Genomic DNA, 27,689 nt, shown 5'->3' on the forward strand with positions numbered 1-27,689 from the left:
ACTACTCAGATCAAGACAAAGAAAATCATTAGCTCCCCAAGAGCCTTTCTTGTGCCTTCCCCTTGTCACTATATTATTCACTCTTCACCCCTGGATAACCACTGTTTTTGACATATACCACCAATAAATAGTTTTGCTTTTGCTTGTTTTTAATCTTCGTATCAATAAATACTAGTATGTACTCTTTGCATCTAGCTCCTTTTATTCGGTATTATGACATTTCTCTTTTGCATGTAGCCATAGTTCATTCTTTGTCATTGCTTTACCATATTCCATGATGTGAATATACCACAATTTAACCATCCTATTGATTAGCTTTTGCCTTATTTCCAATTTGGCACATTATGAATAAAACTGCTATGAACATTCTTGGCATATGTCTTTCAGCAATTATGTTTATTCATTTCAGTGGACAATGAGGCTTATAGTTTTCAATTCCACAAAATTCACAGACAACTGTGAGGGATCAGAAGCAGGAGACTATCACTTGACTAGTAGAGTCACAATCTATGAATTTTCATAGCATGTGTTGCTTTTGGCAATTGATTTGCCAATCAACATTAAGCTTTTCTCCTGAGTCTGGATCAGTCTCTATGCCGATTTTATACTATCGTATATTGTTAGTTTTATAGTTGTATTATTTCTCCAAAAAAGATTTTGTTTTTTGATAGCTAAGACTTAATGTTTCTTTGCTGCCCTATGGTGATTAGCACTGTACCTTGAATGGAATGCCTGTTCAATAAATATTTGTTCGTTGAGTGATGAAGGGTATGCTCTGAATTAATGAGGTATTACTGGGATTCCAGCTGATTGCTGCACAGATGACTGAGTTGATTTTGGCCTCATTATCACAGCTGTGTAGGTATGGCCTGTGTTGATTTATGTGACACTCCTTCATGTTCTGAAGAATCTTAAATACCTGAGGCTCATTTATGTCATGTCACAGAATTGTATGATGGTGAAATAGAAATCATGTTAGCTGTTGTTATGTTTAATCATTTTATCAATATTTATTTTGGAAATTAGATCATCACAAACGAGACAGAGAATGAGTCTGTTTACAGAGGAAATAATTGGCCAGGGAAGTCAAAGATTCGTATTCAGAGAATTCAAGCTGCATCCCCACCTCTTAGTGGCAGCTTTGACATTCAAGCTTATGGACACATCCTCAAAGGTATATGGCAAAAGTTCAGAATGTGATATATATATAAATCAGTTAGATGGTGCCAATCTAAATAAACATAATAAACATTTTGGTGTATTTTTTTCTAATATGATTTCTCTACATAATTTATATAGTTGAGGTTATGTCAGTAATGTAAAGCTAAATTGTTCAGAACAAATTACATTTTCACTTTTTCTTCATCGCCTCTCCAGATATAACAGGTTATATTTCCAAAGTTTGTTTTTCTTTTATAACCCTTGGCTTGTAGGTTGTCTATAAAGTTAATCAATATTAAAAATAAAAATATTTGAGCCATATAATCTGACTTATATTACCCATGTAATTTTTGCTTCTAAGAGATACATAAATTCTTGGCATAAAAAAGATATAAATTTCATTTTTACTGTATTGGAGGAGGACAGTTGGCTTACAAGTGATAATCCACAGTACACATTTCCTATATTTTAAAGGTGAAATTTAATTGTGAATTTTTGACTCATACTATTTCCTGTCTTTCTGTGTGTGCAGGCCTTCCTGCCACCGTGTCCGCTACAGAATTACAGTTTGCTCTCCAGAGTGTAGAAAAAGTTGGACGAGTCTCAGTGACACGTGAGGGAACCTGTGCTGGATATTCATGGAACATCAAGTGGAGAAGCTCATGTGGAAAGCAAGATCTTCTACAGGTTCCTTCAATTGGCTCGAGTTTTGTTTTTTTTTCTGTGTGTTGCTTGCTTATTTGCACCATGCCTCATTTTATTTTTCACCCAGCCTCATTTTTATTCTCTTTTAATTTTTGCTTATTTTTTTACCTACTTTATTTTTTAAATTTATTTTTATTTATTTATTTTACTTACTTATTTTTTATTTTTTTTATTTAAATTCAATTTGCCAACGTATAGTATAATACCCAGTGCTCATCCCATCAAGTGCCCTCCTTAGTGCCTGTCACCCAGTTACCCTATCCCCCCACCCACCTCTCCTTCCACGATCCTTTGTTTCCCAGAGTTAGGAGTCTCTCATGGTCTCTAATTTTTCCCACTCAGTTCCCCTCCTTTCCCATAAAATCCCTTTCACTATTTCTGATATTCCTCGGATGAGTGAAACCATATGATGATTGTCCTTCTCCAATTGATTTATTTCACTCAGCATAATACCCTCCAGTTCCATCCATGTCAAAGCAAATGGTGGGTATTCATCTTTTCTGATGCACCTGGCCTCATTTTTAAAAGAATTTGAGACTCTCTGTATTTTAAAAAATGGAAACTGTAGATTAAACATAAAAAAAGGAAATTGAGATGAAGATTGTTCTAAATTAAGTTGATGAGATGTTCTCTTTCATGGAGAATTGCTACTGGTACTTTATTTGCTGTCCCCTCTGGAAAGAGTCCAGGAATATGTGTTAGAAGACTCTTGACAGGGATCCCTGGGTGGCGCAGCGGGTTAGCGCCTGCCTTTGGCCCAGGGCGCGATCCTGGAGACCTGGGATCGAATCCCACATCGGGCTCTCGGTGCATGGAGCCTGCTTCTCCCTCTGCCTGTGTCTCTGCCTCTCTCTCTCTCTCTCTCTCTCTCTCTGTGACTATCATAAATAAATAAAAATTAAAAAAAAAAAGAAGACTCTTGACAGGAGCAGGAGGAGTCCAGGCAGGGCCTGTCTCGGGACTAAATCTGGGTATACTTTATGGGGGGACCAAGTATAATCACTGTTGCTGTCTATAATTCTACCACCATCCATTAGAGCTGTATTCTGGGGCCTTGGATACTATTCTGGTTCTAAAGGTGATCTTTTAAAGTTCACAAGGGAGTCACATGTTAAGTTGTCATCTAACTACCTTTGCTTAGAGTGTGGAGGAGGTGGGGAGGTTGGGCCCAAAGTATGTGAAAGACAGGAGTCTAGAGGAGTCTAGGGGCTCAGATTGTCAAATATTAAGAAGATGCTTTCAAGTGACAGAGTGTGAGGAAAGAGTCTCTCTCATGCACTGTTTTAGTGAGAAAGTCAATTCATATGACTTGGGGGATTATATAGTAGAGTCCGAATATAGATACCTTCTGATTTAGCAATTTCAGCTATTAAACTCTATACTACTAAAATAATAACACAAATATGAAGTGATATAGGCACAAAAGTAGTCACTGCAACAGTATTTATAATAGTAAAAACCTAGGAACCTATCCCCATCAATAGAAGAATGGTTGTTAAAATGCCACAACTTTAGCATGACTGTCATGCAGCCATAGGTAGACCCATGGATATTCACCTGGAAAGATGTCCATAACATAAGGTAGAAAAAATGCAATGGTTTACTTATGAAGCCACTATGGGAAAAAAAAAGAGGGAAAGAGAAAGGAAAAAAAGTATATAAATGTAGTGTATAATGTCCACACATAGACTATGGATGTGCAAAATAGTAACAATCATAAAGATATGGAAGTTCTTTAAGAAAATGTATCATTTAAAACTAGAATTAGAAGATTCTGTAGCTGAGCAGCTCTAATGACTGGTCTTCCTCTTGTTATCTCTGCTGGTATCTGTGCATTTATCTCCTTGTCTCTTTCCTGACCAGTCTCCTCTGCTTGCTCATCATTTCTGCTTCTCATCACCACTTCGCAACCCATGAGGCCCAACATGGAGACTCCTATCTCTTTGCTAGGTGCCGTATGTATCAGAAGCCTACCATATTGGCAGAGGGATTTTGGATTGACCAAATTGTACATATTGATTTTATTTGATTCATTTTTATTATTGGCAAAAAACATAATTCCACAAGTGGATGAAAAACCAGGATGGGCAGGGGTAAAACATGCTAAAAGAGAAAAGTTAACTCTCTAGAAAAAGGAATAAATAAATTCAACTATTCAACAGTCATTTGTCAAAGTGGTGATATTCAGAAAAAGCAAAGAACTTTCTGAGAAAATAAAATTTAGTAAAATCATTTTCCTGAGACATATTTTATTTTAAAATTTCAGGTTAATTTCAGTCATTCAATTTAACTTGTAATCGGTGCAATATATGATAAGGCAATAATATTAGTGTTATTTTATTGGGGGTATATTATGCTTACTTGTAAGAGGCTCCTTCCAAAAATATGACTAAAATGTTATAGAATGTTTTTTTTTTTTATCCTTAGCTTTTATTCACTTTCAACCTTGCTTAATTAAAAAAAAAAAACTAATGTGGTCATATTTATCATGGCCTTTCTAGTAAAATAATTTTGTGTAACAATAGATTAATGATTCCCATGTTATTGGAGAAAAGGCTAATATGACAGTTATGAAGATAAAGGAAGGTGGCTTATTCAGACAACGTATACTTGGAGACCTACTTCGTACACCCAGCCAACAGCCACAGGTATTCTTGAAACTTTCCTCATGACATTTAACATAATTTTAAGTGTGTAACTACTTTCTAATACATTAAAGACCAGTTAAACAGCAGAGATGGTGTCTTTATTTTCCTGTGAATATTTGTGTCAATAGTTGATTAACTCAATATTATTTTGTGACTTTTGGGAAAATTATCTTCCTTATGATAAAAGCATAGATCTATAAACTTTGCTATTGCCTGTTAGAATTTGAAAATGTATTCTTTCATTTAATTTTTACGTCATTCTGTGAAGTAATTATTAATATTACTACTTTAATGATGAGGAAATTAATATGTAAGAGGTCAGAGGACTTTCTCAAGAGCAGCCTTTATTTTCCTTCATAGCACTATTCACCACTAGGTGAATTGTATGTATTTACTTTAAAAAAAAAAAATTGTAGTCTTGGGGCACCTGGGTGGCTCAGTATGAGTTGAGCATCTACCTTTGACTCAGGTCATGATCTTGGAGTCCTAGGATAGCCCCGAACTGGGGGCTCCCTGCTCAGTGGGAGTGGGCTTGTCCCTCTTCCACTCCATGTGCCCCATTCGTGCTGTCTCACAGTGCTCTCTCTCAAATAAGTAAATAAAATCTTTTTAAAAAATGTATAGTGTTGTGAAACTGTCTCTTTCCCACTAGGACATAAATCAAGTGACAGCAGGGATGTCATTGGTTGTGTTTAATGATATTTTACTGTATTTTACAACTGTGTCTTTGCATAGAAGGCACATTTGCTGAATGAATGAATGAATGGTCAAAGCAGAAAAAGTTTAAATAGAATAGAATAATTTTTATAAGCAAACAAGCAAACAAACAAAATTCCATCATTTGTTTAAATCCTATGCATATTCTCCTTAGCCATGCTACCTTTGTTCTCTCTCTGTGTGTGTGTGTTTCTTTATTTGAAGGTTGAAGTCTATGTCAATGGAATTCCAGCTAAATGTTCAGGTGACTGTGGGTTTACATGGGATGCCATGGCCACTCCATTAGTCCGGGCCATCAGCCCATCTCAAGGTAATCTCCTGCTTTTTAGCTTGGAGTAGAAGATGGAAGACAACTAGCAAAAATGTAAACTCATAATGATTTTTTAATATACTAGTTTCACCGACTCAGGCAAGCAGTTATTTCTACAGAGTTAAAAAAAAATCTATCAGATCAGAAAGCTGTGGACAGAGCATTCATTACTTATTTTTGAATAAAAAAATCACATTTGAAGATGGACTCCTCAGCCTTCTACTTCTTTAGTTTCACCACATTGGAATCAGTATCTAAAATTTCACTCTGATAAGGCATTTTTGTGAAAGGCCGCTTGCTGGGGTATTAATGGGAATCTTTCATCATATGAGACCACTTCTAGGAGATTTAGTACTAGAAGGTTGGTAATGAGACAGCTGCTGTTTAGTAAAAGAAAATAATTAGGTCCTAGACTTGAGAACTGGAGAGAAAAATTATTGCCAAGAACTCAGTCTTGGGTAACACATTGTACCATATCTTCATAATATGTTGTTACTTTAAAAAGCATGGTTACGATTTGTGTCTGAGCTCCCAGGTGCTGAAGTAAATAGCATAGCAGGTCTAAGGATTGCTGGGAGTGGCTTGTGGTTTCAGTCAGAAAGATGAGCTCAGCTACTATAATCACAGATCTGATCTTGGCTAGTAGGAAAATTCATCTGCTAATTATATATCAGGGAAAACCGGGAAATTTTAAAAACTGCACATCTCTGTGTCTGAAGAATAGATTCTTCAGACTTTTTTACATTAATGATATTACTTTGGGACAATTCATGTCACATGGGGTCAGAGCTATCAAAAATAAGAATTTGATTAACTTTCATTTGGTTGTGGTCCTTCAGTATTTACATTTTTACATTTTCTATCCTTGTATTTTGTAATGAATTTCAATTTTTTATGTACTTCCTGAAAAAATTGTTTCTTACTCAAAATAATTAATCCAAATTGCCTTTTGCCATATTTTGATAAATTTAAAAATAATTAAAAGATTAATAATGCTATAAAAACACCTATATTCTTTCATTGAAAATTAGCACTGTTAACATTTTGTCATGTTTACTTCCTATCATCAATATAAGAAAGGAAATATTATAGGAATAGCTCAGGTCCTCTCGAGGCACAATTTCTTCTTCTAGTGTCTAAAATCTCCCCAGAGGCAGTCACAATAATTAATTTTGTGTGTATTCTTTCATGCCATTTTTAATACCTTTTGTATATAACATGCACATATGGTAATTTTGCCAGTTTTTTTAAGCTTATGGAAGAGATGTTGAAATGTAAGTATCAGAGATGTTACATTGTAAATATCATTTGTATCTGACTTTTGTCATTCAACATTCATTTTGAGAAATATTTATATGGTTTTATGCATGTCTAATTCATCATTTAAAAATATTTCATGAATATATCTATTTTCATCTCTATTGATTGACATTTAGATTGTTTGCATTTTTTTGTTTTTACACATAACCATATTGAGCTTTGTTGCACAAATCTATTGTATACATACTAGAGCTTCTTTAGGGTATATGCCCAGAGAGAATTGCTGAATAAGAAACGAGTGAACGTGTATTCAGTTTATTAGATGACCAAATTGCTCCCCAGAGTGCCTGTACTTGCAGTAGGTATGAGAGTGCCATATTCTCCACATCCTTGTCAATATTTGGTATCATCAGTTTCCTAATTTTGGTCAATCTGATGGGTAAAAGGGGTTATCTCATCCTCGTCTTATTTTGTCTATTCCCTTATGAGAAATGCATGTGATCCTCTCATCTGCTTCCTGGACATTTGCATGATTTCTTCTGCAAATTGTTATTGACATCCTGTATCCATTTATCAGATTGTCTCTTTTCTATTGACTTATAGCTGCATATTACATAATATGTTTACCAATCTTTGCACATGTCTACTCCCACTATGTCACCTGCACTTTGTTTTAGTATCGTGCTCATGGAAACATTTAAATCGTTGATATATTCCAATTTATTTATCTTTTCCTCTATGGTTAACCATGGCTTTTTAATCTTATTTAAGAAACCCACCTATACATTAAAGTTGTTTGATTATGTTTTCTACTAAAATTCTAGAGTTCCACATTTTTCATTCTTAGCCATTTAAGCCCATGTAGAATCCATGTTGTATGTGATGCTATATAACCAGGGTGACTATATCATTTATGGATCAAATCTGGACACTAGAGTGAGTGTAAAAACTTTCTGTATAAGGTATTGAGACAGTGGGTGTACCCTGGTAATATTTCAGGCACTTTAGGATGTGTGTCACCCTAGATAGAGGAATCTTATTTTATCACAAGTGGGAAGTGCCCACAACACATTTTGTGCAGTTCTTCCTTTTCTCATGAATTTGTGATGGCAGTTCTGTCATAGTATAAATTCTCATATAGAGATGCCTGTTTAATTTGTCATGACAATAATTCTCCTTATGTCATTCCATATTCAGTCAGATAATTCTGCTAATCTCTCTCAACATAGAGTTAAAATATGAAACAATGCAGAACAATTCAGTGGAAAAAGTTTACCACTGGTAAATACGTGTCTATCTTTTCCCTGGTTGCTTATAGGCTTATTGTTTGTAGCCTTTGGAAGATAGGCTTATTTTTCTCTGCAAAACATTTGATTTCATAAGAACAGATTCTGTATTTTTTTTTCATTTTAATACTGTTTTTTTTAAATTGGTCATTTTCAGGGTCCTATGAAGAAACCACAATTCTAACCATATTAGGCTCTGGATTTTCTCCCAATTCCGCTGTATCAGTTTCAGTTGGACCAATGGGTTGCTCTCTTCTTTCTGTGGATGGTAAGTCCTTTGTAAAATTATTATTATTACATCTAATTGTTTTTCTCTAAGAGAAAGTAGAATCAAAGAGCAGTATTACAGTAATCCTCCTATAGAATACCCTATGGGGGCATGAAATAGGCAGACTTCTCTGGGTAAGTGCATTATCTTGTAGATCTTTGGTTATGACCACAAACTAATTCTTTCACTGTTGCACAGTGTCTATCTCATAGCAGTTGACTTTTGTTCTTTTACCCTCATAAAGTGTTATATAGAAGCTACTATCTTTCTTTGGTATGTCTCTGGGACAGAAAAATATAAGCTGCCACTCTGGCATCCTTCTCCTTATGCTTTGACAGTATCACATTAGTAATGCAGCAAAAGGATATGGCCATCTTCCCTGACTCCTATTATCTGTATCCCTTAACACAGAATTTCAAGATTATTCACAATTTCTATTCTTGAAAAGTGAAAGCCATATTTATTTCTTTCCCTAGAAATTATCTTTCATGATCCTAGGTGTTTTCCTTAATTTTAATAGGTTGGAATTACATAAGCAAATTCACCTTCCATATAATTTGTTTTTAGTTCACATACTCTATGCATTCTTGAGATCTAAGTCAATAATGCCCCTGTATTATAAATGCACATAGACTGTTCTAAATGTAGTATGAAGGATAGGCTTTAATTTAGGTTTTGATCACCTTTCTTGATGAAACTTGATATTTTATTTAGCTTTGGACATGAATCATATATTGAATCAACAGTTTTAGAATTACTGATAAAACTGATTTTACAGATTAGGACTTTTAAATTATTATTACAATAACCTTTCTCTCTTTCTTTCTCTCTCTCTCTCTCTCTCTCTCTTTCTCTCTCGGCCACAGTAGAAATAAGGAGCAAATTTTTCACTTTGCTTTTTTTTTTCATCTAGCTTTTTTCTAACAGTTTCTGATTCATAACATCAAATAGCTTGTAAAGATTTCTGCCCCATTAATATATGAGTAGTTTTCCTTAGATACATTTCCTGGCATATAAAAATGAAGACCAGTGTTTATATTTGCAAACATAAAATTTCAGTAATTTTATTTTATAAAAATATTTGATTTATTGTATTTTTTTTTTTATTACAAGAAAGTGAGATCAAGTGCCAGATTCTGAATGGAAGTGCTGGACGTTTCCCAGTTGCTGTGTCTGTAGCTGATGTTGGACTAGCACGGAATGTAGAGGGTGAAGTATTCTACTTCATTTATCAGAATCGGATCTCACACATCTGGCCTGCTTCTGGAAGCCTGGCAGGTAATAGTTAATTGTTCTAAACAAAGAAAATTGCATACATCTCCATCATTTCATTGTACCGTTTCTAGAACAGAATGGAGGGAGAGGAACCCAAACCTCCCTCATATAGAACAAAGGAGACTCCCCTTTTGGAAGGCAGGGTGATTAAATGGCTAACTAATTCTTTTGTTTCTTGTGAAGCACAAGTCAGGGTGACTGCTTATACTTACATCTTAGGTTATTGAATTAATATCATCAATTATTACATGTTTCTATAACAAGCTCATCAATTATGTCAAGATAAGATTTATTAGTTATTATTCTGCTTACCAGCTGCTCCATTTGTAACCACAGTCTCAATGGAGCTACTTGACCCAGAAAAAGTTCTAGGAACAAATCGGGGAAAGGAAAGCTGACGCAGAAGATGGAAAGAAAATAACACATTTTTCCTGTCCTGCTTCATTTCCTTTGCCTTTGTTTGACCATGCTTAGTTTTGGATTTTTGTTTTGGTCTTGATCTCTTCAGTGTGTTTTCATCTTACTTTATTTTATTTTTGTTTTCTTGGGATTTTTCTTAGTTCCTTTTACTTAGAAATATTAAAATGTGAAATTTGGGAAGAGTCTTAATTCACTTTCACACCCACAGAATGGTTGAGCATATAGAAAAAGCATAGTTTCTCTTGAGGATGAAGACACTGTAGAAAATAGATAGCAGTTGCTGCTAGTGATACCCCAAAGCAAATGGCGGTTACAAATCTGCTATTTCATTAAATCACTTAGCCCAGTTCCTTGATGGTTCCAGACTTCAGAACTCAGGCTCTGTTATGTGGTGGTGATTATATACATCTCAAGTCTGGTCCTTGGTCTATTTGCCAACCTGTCTCTTGGATGACTAGAACATTATTGACTGATGAGTTAGTTGCTGAAGTTTCCTTTTGTTATTGTTGGTCTATTATTGTTGTTTCTTCATGAAGGTGGTACTCTTTTGACTCTATCTGGATTTGGCTTTAATGAAAATTCAAAGGCATTAGTTGGAAATGAAACCTGCAATGTGATTGAAAGGGATTTGAGTAAGATAACCTGCAGGACACCAAAGGTAAGGCATCTGATTTTAGTTTTTTGTTTTTTGTTTTTTTGTTTTGTTTTGTTTTGTTTTTTTCTGAAAACTTATGAACATCTCTGTAGGTTAAACAAGTGACATTTTTATGTAGGAACTGCAGCATTACAGTGTTGTTCCCTAACGATTATTTCTTCTACATCTTTCTGCTAAGACCCTAATATGAAGCATTATATCCACATACTTATATACACATACCAATTAGAAAGACAGACACATGAACCCATGTTAAACAACATGATACAAAGGCAAAATAAAATATAGTGAGGAGAGGCTGTCAAAAAGAGTTTCACAGAAAAATTGATGGGCTATCAGAACTTGAGGGATGAATGAGAGTTGACCAGGTAAATCCAAGGATGAAAAAAATTCAGTACTAACAGACAGTCTAAAAAAAATTCAAAGAAGCAAATCTAGGCATTTTTTGTTTTTAAAAAAGAATATATGTTTTAAGTGTGTTATAGTTTCAGTTTGTTGACGATGAATAAACAAGTAAATAAGTAAAGCAAATACAAAAAAATGAAATTCCTCTTGGAATACTGCATCTTAGCATGATCTTTGTTCTTTATCTTAAAAAATAGTCTCCTAATTTAAACCAAGGTACTTGTTTGCTTATTATGTGCAAAGGATGCTGAATCCAGTAAGTAACATTAAAAAAAAAATTGAGCAGATTTAGTGTGGGTATAATGTAGTTAAAATCTGTAGGAAAAGTAAATTTGAGCATGTGTTGGACCGAATGATGATGAGAATCTGGAGGATATGGTCAATGAAAACTTTGTTTAAATTATTCGTTTAAATGCTGAGTACGTATTGAGCAAATAATACATGTTGGAATAACATTTTTCCTAATTGGGAAGTGTGTAGATACTCTATCAGTAAAAGCACTAAACATTTTTCTTAGGAGTCCAAGTGTTAGTCTTGGATTCTGAAACTAGGTCGCCAAAAGGATATAATAATGTGATTTGTCAGTAAAGAGGAATAAAAAATTACATTTGAGTGTATTTTAAGAGTAAAATGTCAAAACTTTTAGCATCTTAATGCTTTATCAATTTGAGTCACTTGTCCAGAGTATCTTTACTATATTGCAGAGCCCTTACGAACCCAATAATATGGATGCATTTAAATTGGTCATAAACATCCTCAAAACTGCTATAGCATATGCCTTTATCTAAAAAATTAAAGCATGTAGCTTACATTGGACACTATAGCTTTCTGAATATCTGAAAACTGATTATTGATTCATGACTTTGAAACTAAACATCTTCAGCAGTTTATTTTGAATAATTCTATTTGTTTTTAGCTATCAAATTTCTTCATTTCAATGATTCAATATTTTTTTAATTGTTTCATTTTTTTCTTCTTATTTCAGAGAATTGAGGGTACAGTTGATATTTCAGTTATTACCGATGGATTTCGAGCCACAGCAAAGGATGCTTATAGTTATAATTGTTTACAGACTCCAGTTATAACTGATTTTAGTCCAAAAGTTCGAACAATACAAGGTAAGAAAAATTTCAGTAAGATCATTTGATATATATAAGGTATATATACAAAAGATACATGTATATGTGTGTATATATAAATGTAAGATATATATAAATCACATAGATAAATGTAAACTATTTTTTTCAAGATTTTGTTTATTGATTCATGAGAGACACAGAGAGAGGCAGAATCATAGGCAGAGGGAGAAGCAGGCTCCCTGCAGGGAGCCCAATGTGGGACTCGAATCCCAGGACCCTGGGACCATGACCTGAGCAAAAGGCAGATGCTCAACCACTGAGCCTCCCAGGCGCCCCAAATGTAAACTATTTCTAGAAAGGTTTTTGAAGCATGGTTTCTTCTGCAGTTGTTTCTTAAAGTAAAACCAGCCACAAGTTTTATTTTTTTAAGCATAGATTAGTCTATTTATTATTTCACTTTGAACATGTGTAAAGAGAAAAAAATACATTTTTTAGAAAGCACTTTGCCATCTTTTTTCCCTGTGAAACAATTGAATATGAATTTTATCTCTACATGGCAATCAATTCTATCAATTCTTGAATTCTATCAAGAATCAATTCAATTCTATTGAATTCTATCAATTCTTTCACTGACTTTTCTTTTGTCTCTGCAAACATTAGTATTTCCTAAATCCAATAAAAGATAAGAAGCAAGTTGGTTTACTTAATATGTGAATTTGATGCCACATAATAAGTTGAATCTTCTTGTAAAACTTTTGTTCTCTTTTAAAATAATAGGAGACGTTAATTTAACAATTAAGGGTTATAACTTTGGAAGTGAAACTGCACAAAATGTGGAGGTATATGTTGGAGGAAAACCCTGCCGGATTTTTCAATGGAACTTCACAGATATTAGATGTCTTTTGCCCAAGTTGTCTCCTGGAAAACATGATATCTATGTAGAAGTCAGAAACTGGGGCTTTGCATCAACAAGGTATAATAATGACCGTGGAACACAGGGGGCTAATGGTTTGGGGATGAGAAAAGAAATAGTCATTATCTTTATAAAATTTCAGCTGCTTTTTTCACCTATCTGTATACCTCCTTTTACAAGATGTTCTGAGACTATCTCCTACAGAACAAATACGTGTTCAGTTTTGAGACCAATTCCATTCAGATTAGGTTGTAAGATTCTTTGTGGAACTACATTTATGTACATATCACATAATTTTCATTCATTCTGGAAATACTTATCGACCCATTAGTAAGGGGCAGATACTTGCTCAGTGCTGGGTTTGCCAGGGAGAATAAGAGGGACCTTCCTCCACTGTTAGTAATGCCCACAGTTTTGTTGGGGAGGCAGATTCCAAACAGAAGATTACATCAATAACTTAATTATAAGTGTGAAAAGGGCTATGAGTAAGAGATAGCAGGTCTTAGGAGCATATACTAGTATGCTAGTCACTAGATACAAGTGACCCTTAAATTGATACATACATGTAACTTTTCCTGAGGTACAGGAAACCGTTCTCTAAAAGGTGACAATTAAACCAAGAAATGTGTAGGAGCTGACCATAAAGGAGAGGATGGAGAGAATCCTTCTCTAGCTGTTTCCTTTATGTAACTATTCAGTGTTTTCTTCCCAGAAGCTGTTTGTTAAAATTTTTGTAAAATTTTAGGTCTAGCATAAGGGAAGTACTGGTTCAGAATACTTAGAAAAAAAAGGAAACTGAAATTTAGGGATTAAAAAAAATCTTGATGTCAGGATAGGAAGAGAGATTATTGCAGCAGAATCTTGAGGTGAAGGAAGATGAGCAACAGTAAATATGAACTCCAGAACTACATCCCCTCATTGATTCACAGGGCAGAGTTCATAGGAGTTCTAGAAGAGCTGCTGGTTTGTGCTTTGGCATGATGGAGTTAATGAGCAGAATTGACAGCATACAAAACTGGATATTTCAGTGACAGTTCAAAAAATATAAATCCAGTTATGCTGAGGAAGTGAAATAAAAGTTAACACAAAGGCTCATTTTATTCATGGTGAGAGCTGGGCTGTAGGAGTCTACTCTATAACAAACCAGAAAAGCACTGCACATTCTGATGACCTCTCAGCAGACACATTGTCTATAATAAAGCAAAAGAAGTTTAAAACTCTCTCATTGAAATAGTGGGAAGGAAGATCATGACAAGTTTCCAACATACATAGAATAATAAGTTCAAATTAGTTGCATAAAACTTTTATTTCTTATATAAAATGTATGGAATTTCATTTCTATTCTCTTATAGATAATGCTGCCTTTATGTTTTACTCTAATGAATATATAAAATATTTTAAAGGACATCATATATTTCTTGTGACCTCAGTTCTCATAACCATATCTTTCTCATAATATTTTAAGATCCTCCATCTCAAATTATTCTTGCCATGGGATTCTCAGAAACTTAATTTTCTGTGTTAGGGAAAACTATTATTATATATTATTATTATTATTATTATTATTATTATTTAGCACATTATTACATATACTACATATGTTATTATACACACACACAGACCATCCAACCAAATTAAGGTCATGATAATTGTCAGATTATCTAGTTTAAACAAGTATTGTCTAATTAAATATTCAACTACTTCCACTTCCTAAATGAATCATATTCTTAAGAGTTTAGCAAAAAAAAAAATAAATAAATAAAAAATTTAAAAAAAGGTTTAGCAATAGAACCTCATGGAAAGCTTGTTGAAGCATCTATCAATTTTTCTTTTTCAGAGACAAGTTGAGTGCTTCTATACAGTATATTTTGGAAGTGACTGCCATGTTTCCACAGAGAGGCTCTTTATATGGTGGAACTGAAATCACTATAATAGGTTTGGGATTTAGCACGATACCAACTGAAAACACTGTGCTTTTAGGTAAGAATACCCTCACAGAGGGTGTTATCATCTTTTTCACTTGAAAAGATGTGCTTAGAGGTGAGTTATTACACAAATACTCTCAATCGTGGAAACTTTAATTTGCTATTAGCATATAAAAGATGATTGGTTAAGGTAGTAAAGAGAAATTGAATAACTGATTTTGATTTCAATAAGTAAATATTTTATGTTTAATGTGTATAAAAGACTAAAAAGTGAAGGTCTCTGTTCTAAAAATAATCAGTACTCAAACAATATAACTATCAGAAAAGTATCAAAGATTCTGCAAAATAGTGTGGAGCTTTTCGAAGGCCTTAACTATTCACTAATTATACTAAATCTCTCTATTTTACAAAAAGTATTTGAGAAAATGTTTTCCCCCATCTTTTTTCTTTCTAGGGTCCTTCCATTGTGATGTGACTTCATCATCAGAAAATGTCATAAAATGTATTCTTCATTCAACAGGGAGTACATTCAGGATTACCAACACTGGAGAAGATTCAGGTATTAGCCAACGTTTACAAATTGTAAATAATGGGAGCACTTCATCCTGAAATTGATTTGATTTTTATTTATTTAATACTTCAAAGTATTCAGACAAAAAAGTATTGCTATTTCTCTCCATAATTTGTCAATAGTTTGTCTCTAATTTACCACCTTGACATAGGGAGCAAAATATAGAATGAATCAGTGGTGGACTTGAGTCTTGAGTCTATAAGGATAGACTTGCAATTGGCAAGTTGAGGAATTGCTATTAAGTTTTACTGCAGTACAGAACCTCATGAGTTATGATGATTTGTTATTGGCCATGGGGTTTCTAAATAAATATTCAAGTTGAAATTATATAGATTTTTGCATGTCTCAATGCCTGAGAAAATTCTTATGTTTAAAGAATTGATCATAACTTTATTTTTTTAAATATTTTATTTATTTGGGCAGCCCAGGTGGCCCGGCAGTTTGGTCCTGCCTTCGGCCCAGGGCATGGTCCTGGAGACCCAGGATCGAGTCCCACATCAGGCTCCCTGCATGGAGCTTGCTTCTCTCTCTGCCTGTGTTTCTGCCTCTCTCTCTCTCTCTCTCTCTGTGTCTCTCATGAATGAATAAATAAAAAAAATTTTTTAAAAATATATTATTTATTTATTCATGAAAGACACAGAGAGAAAGAGGCAGAGACATAGGCAGAAGGAGAAGCAGGCTCTATGCAGAAAGTCTGTTGTAGGACTCGATCCTGGGACACCAGGATCACTCCCTGAGCCAAAGGCAGTTGCTCAACCATTGAGCCATCCAGGCATCCCTGATCATAACTTTAAAAAATATTCCATGTGATATTTCTGAACATCTTGTTTATTGACTTTCTGATTTTTTTTTCAAATTATCTCTTGATATCATCAGTTTTGGAGGTGTGTAGTTTTTTTTAAGGTTTTATTTATTATAAAGAGAACATGAGCAGGGGGTAGAAGGAGAGAGAAAATATTTTTTTTAACTTTTAAAAAAATATTCACCTATTTATTTATTTATTGAGAGAGAGAGAGAGAGAGAGAAAGCGAGCAAGTGCGCGTGCACACAGAGAGAGAGGGAGAGAAAGACTCCCTGCTGAGCAGGGAGCCTGATGTGGGGCTGGATCCCAGGACCCCAGGATTATGACCTGAGCTGAAGGCAGACACTTAACTGACTGAGCTATCTAGGTGTCCCATGTGGTTTATTTTTTCCCTTAGCTTCTATTTTCTTTCTTTCCATTATTTCTGTTTATTTTTGTTACATGTTTAAATTATGCACATAAAAATTTTAAAATACAATACTTTCAAAGATAATTAAGAATTTTTACTTTTTTTTCCTTAAATATGCCTCCATTCTTGCTTCCAGTACATGGATTAGGTTATGGCTGGTCACCATCAGTCTTAAATGTATCTGTGGGAGACACAGTGATATGGCATTGGCAAGCACATCCATTTCTTAGGGGAATAGGATATAAGGTTTTCTCTGTATCCAGTCCTGGAAGTGTAATTTATGATGGCAAAGGATTTACAAATGGCAGAGAAAAATCTGCATCAGGTATGTTTCAACTTTGTTGCATTTTTGTGTCACGCTGCTTTTTCCTAGATATAATAAAAATATATTGTTTAGATTTAAAATACCTTTGCATAAATATATGTGAATACACAAATAATTTAGTTGACATTTATTGCTGTAGTAAAAATATTACAAATTTATAAAAATATTATAAATGAATGTAAGCAAGGTATTTTATATGTCAGAGATGAGTTCTGATTCAGAAACATCTTTATTCATTCTGGAATAATCAGCTGATTTAAAAAATCTTAAATAAGCAAAATATAAAGAAAATTGGAGTGTTTTAATCATACTGACCAGGTTGCAAGTAAATGAACTTCTGTTGATTGGAATCAGCAAATCATTATTTCTCCTAGGACAATTCAGTGTAAAGCGTGCCTTTTAGACTGTATGTCTTGTTCTATACATATGTAGCAGTTTCAACTTCTCATGAATGCAAAGTATTGTTCATTTTTCACTGCATGTTGAATTTTTCTTTAAAATGTGGTAAGTTATGCTAGACTTGACCTGGTTGTCTAGAAAAATTAATGCTGGATCTTGTCTTCTGGAATGTATTTCATTATAGAAGATAGTTCTTTTATAAGTAGTGAGTCATTTCTTTACTACTTACTGTTGAAACATCACGTGCATGAAAAATAAGAATCCTGTCATCTGCATGTGTGAATGATCACTTGAAATTTCTTTTGGAGGGTGCATTAATTGCTTGTATTTATTATGTACAATCTTATTTTATGGCAGGTTCATTTTCTTACCAATTTACTTCACCTGGAATCCATTATTATAGCAGTGGATATGTTGATGAGGCTCGCTCCATTTTTCTTCAAGGAGTCATTAATGTTTTACCAGCTGAAACCAGGCACATTCCTCTGCACCTGTTTGTAGGTAGCACTGAAGCCACATATGCTCAGGGTAAGAGGGTTAAAGATGGAAACCCAGTTACTCCAGTGACATAGGGTATATGTGACCTTTTTGGAGTAGGAAGCAGATTACCCTCTTTCTGTCTCTGACCAGCCGCATGACCTTGCGTAGATCTGGACAGTTCTGAGGCTGGAATTTATTCTGTAAAATGAGGCCCATGTTAATATTGCCCTGCCATTCTCCCAGAATTCTTCTGTGCCTCAAATGAGATGTAGCGTGAAGAAGTGTGCCCCAAGATATATCAAAATGTGAGATGATGTTATTGTTTTGTTGTCCCCATAGGACTTGGCCTTAGACAAATTGAAAAATAATTTTATATTCACTCTTCATTCTTCACTATGCCACCTTTGTCTAGGTCTTTAATTTAACTTTGTACTGCCTGAGTACCTCTTGTAATTAAAATAAAACAAAAAAAATTTTAATGGCATATAAACCACCACCATTAAAATAAAGAGTAATGCAGTCTGAAAACAGTTCTTGTTTTAGAATATTATCCATGACTTACAGGCAGTTCTTTTGCCTAAAGGACCTGTGGATTTGCACTTGGGGAGCTCTGTGGCAGGATGCCTAGCAACAGAACCCTTGTGTGGCCCAAACAATACCAGGGTTAAAAATTCAGACAGATTGGTCTTTGAGCTTTCAAGTTGTTTTTCACCATTTATAAACAACATTAGTCCATCTGCTGGAACACAAAATGAATTGATAACAATTACCGGACGTGGCTTCAGTAATCTCACATGTGCTAATAAGGTAAGAATGTAAAGATCTCCTTCTTACTACCATATACTCAATAAAAGGAAAATGTTTTATCCATAACCTCATAATTTAATTTCTAACAGCTTTATTATAATATAATTCATATACTGTAGGATTCATGCATTTAAGGCACATAATTCAATAGCTTTTAGTATATTCACAGAGTTGAATTTTATGATATTCAATCACCACACTCACCACACTCAATTTTTTTTAAAGATTTTATTTATTTAGTCATGACAGACACACAGAGAGAGGCAGAGCTACAGCGAGAGGGAGAAACAGGCTCTCCACAGGGAACCCAATGTGGGATTCAATCCCTGGGACTTGGGATCATGCCCTGAGCGGAAGGCTGATGCTAAACCACTGAGCCACCCAGGTGTCCCACCACCACACTCAATTTTAGAACATTTTTATTACCTCAGAAAGGAATTCCTAACCCTTAGACATTACACCCAATTTTCTCAATCCTCCCAGCCCTAATTTACCTCCATCTTTATGGATTTGCCTATTCTGGATCTTTCTCATAAATAGAATAATACATATGGTCATTTGTGACCAGTTTTATTCACCAAACATAGTATTTTCAAGGTTCATCCACGTTATTCCATGTTTATCAGTACTTCACTTCTTTTATGGCTAAATAATATTCCATTATATAGTATATACATTGTATTCATCCATTTACCAATCATGGGCATTTAGATTGTTTTCAATGTTTTGACTGTTATGAATAATATAGCTATGAAAATTCATGTATGGTTATAATTTAGTTTTAAGATTAATCTGAGAGATGCCTTAGTCAGCCCCCCAAATTAATTTTATGAATAAATAAGTTTGCATGAGATTAAATTTTTAAAATTTAGTTGTTAATAGAAAATTTAAGTTCCCACTAAGTAATATATTGACTTGTTTCCATGTTCATCTTACTTTTAGGTTACAATTGGTAACTACCCCTGTATTGTAGAAGAAAGTAGTGACAATTCCATTAGATGTCATATTGACCCTCAAAACTCAATGAATGTTGGCATCAGGGAAATTGTCACAGTAACTGTCTACAACCTGGGCACTGCTCTCAATACACTGTCTAGTGAATTTGATAGGCGATTTGTGCTTTTGCCAAACATCAACATGGTGTTGCCAAATGCAGGATCAACTACAGGAATGACAAGAGTGACTGTAAGAGGCTCTGGATTTGCAGCTTCTCCTGCAGGTGTAGAAGTCTTCATGGGTCATTTTCCCTGTAAAGTTCTATCAGTAAATTATACAGCCATTGAATGTGAAACATCTCCTGCTCCCCAACAGCTTGTGAAAGTGGATCTTCTAATCCATGGTGTGCCTGCCCAGTGTCAGGGAAATTGCAGCTTTTCATACTTAGAAAGCATTACTGCTTTTGTAACAAGAGTCTTTCCAAACTTTATCAAAGGACCTGTAGAAGTTCTTATTGAAGGAGAAGGTTTTGGCACTATCTTGGAGGACATTGCTGTGTTCATTGGAAACCAACAGTTCAGAGCTATGAACGTTAATGAAAATAATGTCACTGTTCTTGTGGGTCCTCTCCCAGCTGGACTCCATTCTCTTGGTGTTGTGGTAGGAAGTAAAGGCTTGGCTCTGGGAAACCTTACTGTTAGCAGCCCTGCCATAGCATCTGTCACACCAACTTCTGGCAGCATTGCTGGGGGAACTACTTTGCTGATCACAGGAAATGGCTTCGACCCAGGCAACACCACAGTCACTGTTGGGTATGAACCTTGTGAAATTATTTCTGTCAACTCTAGTGAAGTCTACTGCTGTACCCCAGCAGGAACAGCTGGAAGGGTCAGTGTGAAGATCTTTGTTAATGAAGTTGCTTACCCACCTCTGTCATTTACGTATGCCTTGGAAGATACTCCACTTCTCAGAGAACTTGTCCCAAATACAGGTATTCCACTACCCTCCTTTTCTTGTTTGTCTCGATACAGTATTGCCAGCAATATTTATTAGTGTCTAATTGGAATAATAATGTGTTCTTAGACAATCCACTAAACACAATAAATAAATGGGATTTGAGTTCAGTGTAGTTTCAATTTTGTGATTATTTTTTACACATTCTTGGGATAAAATTTTTAGTCAAATTCCAACTTCTATTTTGAAACAAAATCCATTAATTTGACCTATATTTCAAGATGAGGAAGAAATAGATGGATATCTATGAATTAAAATTAATAATTAATGTCATTAATGTTGATACGGCATGGGAAACAGCTGTTTAAATTCAGAAGTAGGTTACTAAACATTGAGAGTTTTTCTGTATCTCTTATTTCCATGAAACTACAGTTAATACTAACTTATTGACTCAAAAGGGTTTTTTTGAGGAGATAATTGGCTCATTCAGATGGAAAAAAATATTATAAATAAGATTTACTTGGTGATTTAGCATAACTCATTTTTCTAAGCTAAGAATAGATTGAGATGTCTTCCTAATTTTATGTCATTATTCCATAGTGTTTCTGATCATATTTAAGCTGCTGGAATGCTTATCATCTACATGATGAATTCTGGAGAGCTAGCTATAGTGTCTTGATGAGAACATGGCCTTGATGCCTAGGTTCAAATCTCAGTTTTTCTACTCTACAGTGATGCAACTTTGGACCAAGATTTTTAAATATTAGTTTCCTTATACATGCATGTACCATGAGGTTGGTATCATACCTACCTCATGGTACATGCATGTAGAATTAAAGATTCTTCATGCATGAAGATTAAAGAAGTTCATTTGTATAATGTAACTTAGAATGGCAACTTTAATAAAGAACTAATGTTAGCCTTTTAAAGTCTTTTTTAACTTACATTACCAGAAAATGTGGTCAGGTTTGGGTAAGGTGTATTCTCTCTCTTTAAGAAATTTGCTATTGAAATTTCCTTTGATACATCAAGTTTTCTCATTTAGAAGATATTTGCAAATGACATATCAGATAAAGGGCTAGTTTCCAAGAGATCTATAAAGATCTATATCCAATAAGATCTATAAGATCTATAGTTTCCAATAAGATCTATAAAGAACTTATTTAACTCAACACCAAAGAAACAAACAATCCAATCATGAAATGGGAAAAATACATGAACAGAAATCTCACAGAGCAAGACATAGACATGGCCAACACGCACATGAGAAAATGCTCTACTATCTTACATCTAATTATTTACCTATCATAATCTATTTATCAATATATATCAAAAATATTTAAATTAAGAAAAATCATCCTCAAAAGAGTTGTCAATATCGGGAAGGACTAAAAATAAAAAAAAAATAGTAAGCCCCTTCCCTAAAATATACTCCAACCCACCACCCCTGCTCAAACATTCATACTTCCTGATTCTAAATCTCTCTTCTCTTTTTCCCTCATCTCCACTGACCTGAATTATCATTAACAATAGCAATAGAATAACAATGCAGGGGAACAGACCAAAGGGCTGGAAAATAATGAATGCTGAGATAACTTATAGTAAGTAGACTATAGATCGTAACATATGGTATAGCCAAAGTTTGTGCTTTGTTAATATTTATATTAGCTTTAAAATACCAGATATCATCTTGTTTATGGAAGTAATTAGGTTTTTCTTTTTTTTAATATTTTATTTATTTATTTATGAGAAACACAGAGAGAAAGAGAGAGAGAGAGGCAGAGACACATGCAGGGAGCCTGATGTGGGATTCTAACCCAGGTCCCCAGTATTACGCCCTGGGCTGAAGGCAGGAGCTAAACTGCTGAGCCACCCAGGGATCCCCAGGTTTATCTTTAAATGCATGTAAAATTACTAGAATTTAGATATATTGTTTGCTTTTTTTTTTTTTTTTTTTAAGGTCCACCAGGAACCAAAATTCAAATCATTGGATCTAACTTTGGAATTGATATCTTGGAAATTTCAGTGAAGATAGACAACACTCCATGTAATGTAACCATGGTCAATGATAGTGTATTGCAATGCATCATTGGAGATCATGCTGGTGGCACTTTTCCTGTTATGATGCATCGTAAGACAAAAGGCTTTGCTGTGTCCACGGTTGTATTTGAGTACGCACTTACTATTCAGAATATTCATCCGAGCCAAGGTAGTCATGAATTTGCGGAAACCTACAAATATTTTTATTGTTTCAGTAAACACTTATTTAGAAAAAAAAATTCTTTAAACACTGCTAAAACTTGTAGTTCCTATAACACATTAAAAATATTTTTATGTATCACATAAGCATGCATATCTATCAGTTAAGCATCTCTAAATATTCACTTACTGCCTATATTTCTCTTTGTTATATAATTAACTTCAAATTTAATCCTACTTAAAATGTCCAGATTATATGTGAATTTTTTTTATAAAATCATGTTTAGACATCACAGTCTCTAATTATGAATACTTAAGTATTTTTTAATTTGAAAATTATTTTAATGGTTAAACACCTTAAGAAAGTATAACCGATGTGGTCCTAATTAAATAGTAATTTTATATTCATGTTTTGACTAATCTGAAATTCTTTTTGACATCTCTCTTAAATTTTAGTTTCTAGAAGTAGTTTATTTTTTAAAGATTTTATTTATTTATTTGAAAGAGAGAAAGAGAGACAAAGCAAGAGAGGGAGAGAATGAGTGAGGGGAGGGACACAGATAGAAACAAACTCCCCACTGAGCAGGCAGCCTGATGTGGGCCTCGATCCCAGGACCCCAGGATCATGACCTGGGCCATAGGCAGCTGCTTAATCAACTAGCCATCCAGGTGCCCGCCTAGAAGTAGTTTAAATAAATGATTGGATGGAACATTTATTCAGTAAAAGTTTTAGAATCCTATAATCAAAAGAGATTCTGTTGCATTAATATAGCATAATATAACACAGTATAATATAATATAATAAAGTATAATGCAATATGTAACTTCAATTTTAAGAATTGTTTCATTTAGTGTAACTTACTTCCAATTCAGGTTTTAAAATATATACAGAGAGGAGTTTTTTCTTTTCATTAGCTGTTTTTCCCTTTTGTATGTCTTCACTAGGAAGTTTCGGTGGTGGTCAGACCATGACTGTGACAGGCACTGGGTTTAATCCAGAAACCTCAATTATATTAGTGTGTGGCTCAGAATGCGCAATTGACAGGCTGAAATCTGATTGTACAAGACTATTATGTAAAATTCCACACAATGATGGTGAGTAGTCAGAAAAAAAGAATCGCAGTTTTTGAGAAATGATTAATGTTAAAGCAATCAGAGTCTAAATTTCTTCTTCCAAGTGTTTGTTTTGGGGAGCAAGGGGTCACCTTGATGACCATCTTGATTTTAAACAATTTCTTTAGAACTTTGTTTCTAGGTTTGTATGTCTTTCAAGATTCATAACATTTGGGTTAGGTTGAATTATTTATAATAAATTGTGGTTTTTTAATTTATCTCATAAATGGAGCATGCCAAATGGAGAACATATTTTTAATTTCTACTGAACTCTTAGTTTCCATTAAAGATAGGATAGCTAACGGTTATGAGTACAGACCCTGGTAATGCATTGCCAAAATTCAGACCCAAGCTGCGCCTTTGGATGGGTTTTTTAACTTCTCCAAGCCTCAGTGTTTCCTCCCCTGTACAGTGAGAATAATCATCTTCACTTACTTTATAGGATTTTGTAATGTTTAATAACTTAATGTATGTAGAGAAGATGGAATGATATCTGAGACATGATATGTGATTTGCTGCTGTTATTATTACTCTTACTTATTTTCATTTAGTGGTTAAAATCCCGGGCTCTCAGGAGCCCCCAAATCTCATTTTACCACTTACTATGCAACATCAGCTAAGTAACTAAACTCTGTTTCAGTTTGTCCATTTATTAAATGGAGATATTATTAATCCTAATTCTTTAGTTATTGTGAAGTTTAAATATCTGGCATGAGTGGGGAGGGGCAGAGAGAGAAGCAGATTTGCTGCTGAACAGGGAGCCGGATGTGGGACTTGGGGTGGGGCTCGATCCCAGGACCCTGGGATCATGACTTGAGCCGAAGGAAGATGCTTAACCAACTGAGCCACCCAGGTGCCCCTCTTTTCTGGCTTCTAAAAGAATATTAAAGAAAATATAATATTTTTATGAATCAGCTTATTTATACTTTCAACATCAGTTTATATGCTGATTTTTTTTAAAAAATGCAACAGTGCTGTCAAGATTTGTCAAGGCTTTGGGGTTGTCTTAATGCCAGCTCTGCTTCTTCTTTGTACTATTGTGCTGGGTGTCTGTGATATTTCTGTCTCTTACCTTGCTTCCAGCTGTCACCAGCATGCATGCCTTAGCAGTTCCTCCTTTCCTGCTCTGATTCGCAATGTTGTATCCTATAGGCTGGAACCCTACACAGGGAGGTTTGCAAAATTGTCTACAGTATGAGGCTCCAAGGAAGGATCTAAGGGGTTTTTTTCCCTTTGATAATGTGCATGAACTTTGCGATGTTTTTGGCTATTGCTAGAGATCCTTATTACTTGACATATAGCCTGTGTATATTGGAAGTGATTTCGGGAAAAGGAAGATGTTATTGAAACTATTTGGGGGTTTTGGAAATGAATAAAGGCCTGATGGCCCAACTATTCTCAATTCAGTCCTTTTCTCCTAGGCAGAGGACCTGAGCAAACGTGTGAAGTGAGTGTGGTCAATGGGAAGGATTTGTCACATTCCACAACTCCTTTTACATATACTATGTCACTGACACCACTCATCTCCGACATATATCCGAAGAGAGGCAGTACAGCAGGGGGCACCAGACTTACAATCACGGGATCAGGCTTCAGGTACTGTCTTCACATACACATACATCAGCACATAGATGCAAGCTCACACCATTACTCCTGCTTTCTCATATGCAAGATCAGTGCTTAAATATAGTCATGTAATGTGTACCCATCTGCTCAGAAGTCATGCGTGAGGCACATCATAGTACTAATAGCTAACATTTATCCAGTACTTCATGTCAGGCACTTCTTACCCCATGGAAACTTCCTGCCTTACCCTCTTAGATATTTTTATCCCATTTTATGGTTAGGAAACCGAAATTAGAGAGGTTAAATAATTTGCCCCAAATCCTAGTCAGATCCTAAGAATAAATCACATCTTGTTATGCTTCCCTCACCATCTCATCACCAACCATGATCTGCTTCATTGGGTCAATGAAACATGTCTTCATACATCATATCCATTCATTGTAGCTGGCCAGATTCCTTCTTCCTAAACATATTCATTATTTGGCTCAAATTTATGTACTGCACTGTCATCATTCTTCAAGTGGATAAGGCTGACTTCAAAACCTCAGTTCATCTAAATCATAAAAGACCATTTTAATTCCTCAAGTACATAATTTCTCAAGACCTTGGACTTGCATTTTAACGTGGATATTAAATTCTAAAGTCTTTGAATGTGGTGAAAATATCACACAAACAAAGGGATCCCTGAAAGTCTCTTAAAAAATTAGCTGTTTAGTGACTAACAAAGAATCTCTCAATAAATTGAACCCAGACAGTTTTCTTCCAACACTGGAAGGCCTGCTAATTTGTACAGTTTTATTTCCTGGCTGCTTAATCCCTTTGTTTACTTTTTTCTCAACAAATATTTTGAAGTTTTACTACTGAACAAAGTGTCAATCTGCACTTTGGTGGATCAGAGAGTAAGATCATTATTTTTGCAATAATGCATATCAGTTATAGGGTTTGACAGTGGGAACTAAAAATTTGAGAAAAAACAACGGTGTTTCCTCCCTTTTTTCTTTACAGTGAAAATGTGCAAGATGTTCTCATCACCATAGCTGAAGCCAAATGTAATGTTGAATATTCCAACAAGACGTATATCATCTGTATGACAAGTGCCCATAGCCCTTCAGGGTGGGCTCCAGTGCATGTCAACATCAGAAGCCTTGGCATGGCCAAACTGGTAAAAGTGCTGTTGAATGTGGTAATCATAGCAACAAAAAATAGGGAAAAAAATAAAAAATAGAAAGGCATTATGGGATATGAAGTAATTGGTAATGGACTTTTTACTTTGTTAATGTCTCCAAAAAATAACTGAGATGTAACCATACTAAATTTAAAGTTAACATATTTTTGTTGCTTATTACTAACATTTTATGATTTCAAGTTTTTATTTAATCTGGATTCCAAGATAATTGGTAATTAATTTTTTACTTTATTATTATTGTGAAATAAACCAATAGGCAGCTATAACATAGAGTAGATTATACTTTACTATTAATGGAAATGTTTACTGGTTTAGATTTCTTTTTTGAGAAATTGAATGAAGAATTCTGATAACTCTCAATTTAAAAGTCTTTCCTGTTTTATTACAGGATGATCCTGACTTCCTGTATGTTGATGCTTGGTCCTCCAACTTCTCATGGGGAGGAAAATCTCCCCCAGAGGAAGGGTCTTTAGTTGTTATTACAAAAGGACAGACAGTTTTGCTGGATCAAAATACACCTATTCTGAAAATGTTGCTTATTCAGGGTAAATTTCTGAAAGTCTGCTTATTAGATTCTATCTATGGTATATTTTTGTGAAGTAAATTTAACTAAAACTCATGATTATGAACATCCATAGTGGTATGATGTTTTTAATGCAAGGTGGAGTACTGTGTTCTTTAAATGGAGCATTAGAATCTGATGTGGTTTGCAGATATTTAGTGTATCATAACCAGAATCTTTTAATGAAATAGGATAGAACATATCAGAATGTCTTGCATTCTTATGGGTAAGCATCATTTAAAGTTATATGTTGTTTTAGGAAACTTTTGTTTTAATTATGTATGAGTATGCACACATGCTTATGCACTTGTGGTGGATCACAACAGTGAAAGGAATATCACATTTAGAAAAAA

At 34.5% G+C, this 27,689-nt stretch overlaps 1 protein-coding gene across 5 annotated transcripts in view; it reads left to right on the top strand.

Annotated features, from left to right (window-relative positions):
• PKHD1L1 (PKHD1 like 1) overlaps positions 1 to 27,689 on the top strand; it is a 147,717-nt gene that overhangs the window by 46,768 nt on the left and 73,260 nt on the right. For all 5 annotated transcript variants that reach the window (XM_072774258.1, XM_072774260.1, XM_072774261.1 and 2 more), the window contains exons 24-43: positions 1,027 to 1,174; positions 1,694 to 1,848; positions 4,392 to 4,514; positions 5,436 to 5,541; positions 8,245 to 8,355; positions 9,469 to 9,633; positions 10,587 to 10,708; positions 12,096 to 12,228; positions 12,967 to 13,162; positions 14,940 to 15,082; positions 15,482 to 15,586; positions 16,946 to 17,134; positions 17,891 to 18,061; positions 18,597 to 18,820; positions 19,763 to 20,747; positions 22,671 to 22,919; positions 23,855 to 24,004; positions 25,444 to 25,618; positions 26,594 to 26,750; positions 27,163 to 27,319. In XM_072774258.1, coding sequence (XP_072630359.1) covers positions 1,027 to 1,174; positions 1,694 to 1,848; positions 4,392 to 4,514; positions 5,436 to 5,541; positions 8,245 to 8,355; positions 9,469 to 9,633; positions 10,587 to 10,708; positions 12,096 to 12,228; positions 12,967 to 13,162; positions 14,940 to 15,082; positions 15,482 to 15,586; positions 16,946 to 17,134; positions 17,891 to 18,061; positions 18,597 to 18,820; positions 19,763 to 20,747; positions 22,671 to 22,919; positions 23,855 to 24,004; positions 25,444 to 25,618; positions 26,594 to 26,750; positions 27,163 to 27,319 — 3,964 coding nt within the window. The remainder of the gene's footprint in view (positions 1 to 1,026; positions 1,175 to 1,693; positions 1,849 to 4,391; positions 4,515 to 5,435; positions 5,542 to 8,244; positions 8,356 to 9,468; positions 9,634 to 10,586; positions 10,709 to 12,095; positions 12,229 to 12,966; positions 13,163 to 14,939; positions 15,083 to 15,481; positions 15,587 to 16,945; positions 17,135 to 17,890; positions 18,062 to 18,596; positions 18,821 to 19,762; positions 20,748 to 22,670; positions 22,920 to 23,854; positions 24,005 to 25,443; positions 25,619 to 26,593; positions 26,751 to 27,162; positions 27,320 to 27,689) is intronic.

Source organism: Canis lupus, chromosome 14, assembly GCF_048164855.1.
Source record: "Canis lupus baileyi chromosome 14, mCanLup2.hap1, whole genome shotgun sequence".
Lineage (NCBI taxonomy): Eukaryota > Metazoa > Chordata > Mammalia > Carnivora > Canidae > Canis > Canis lupus.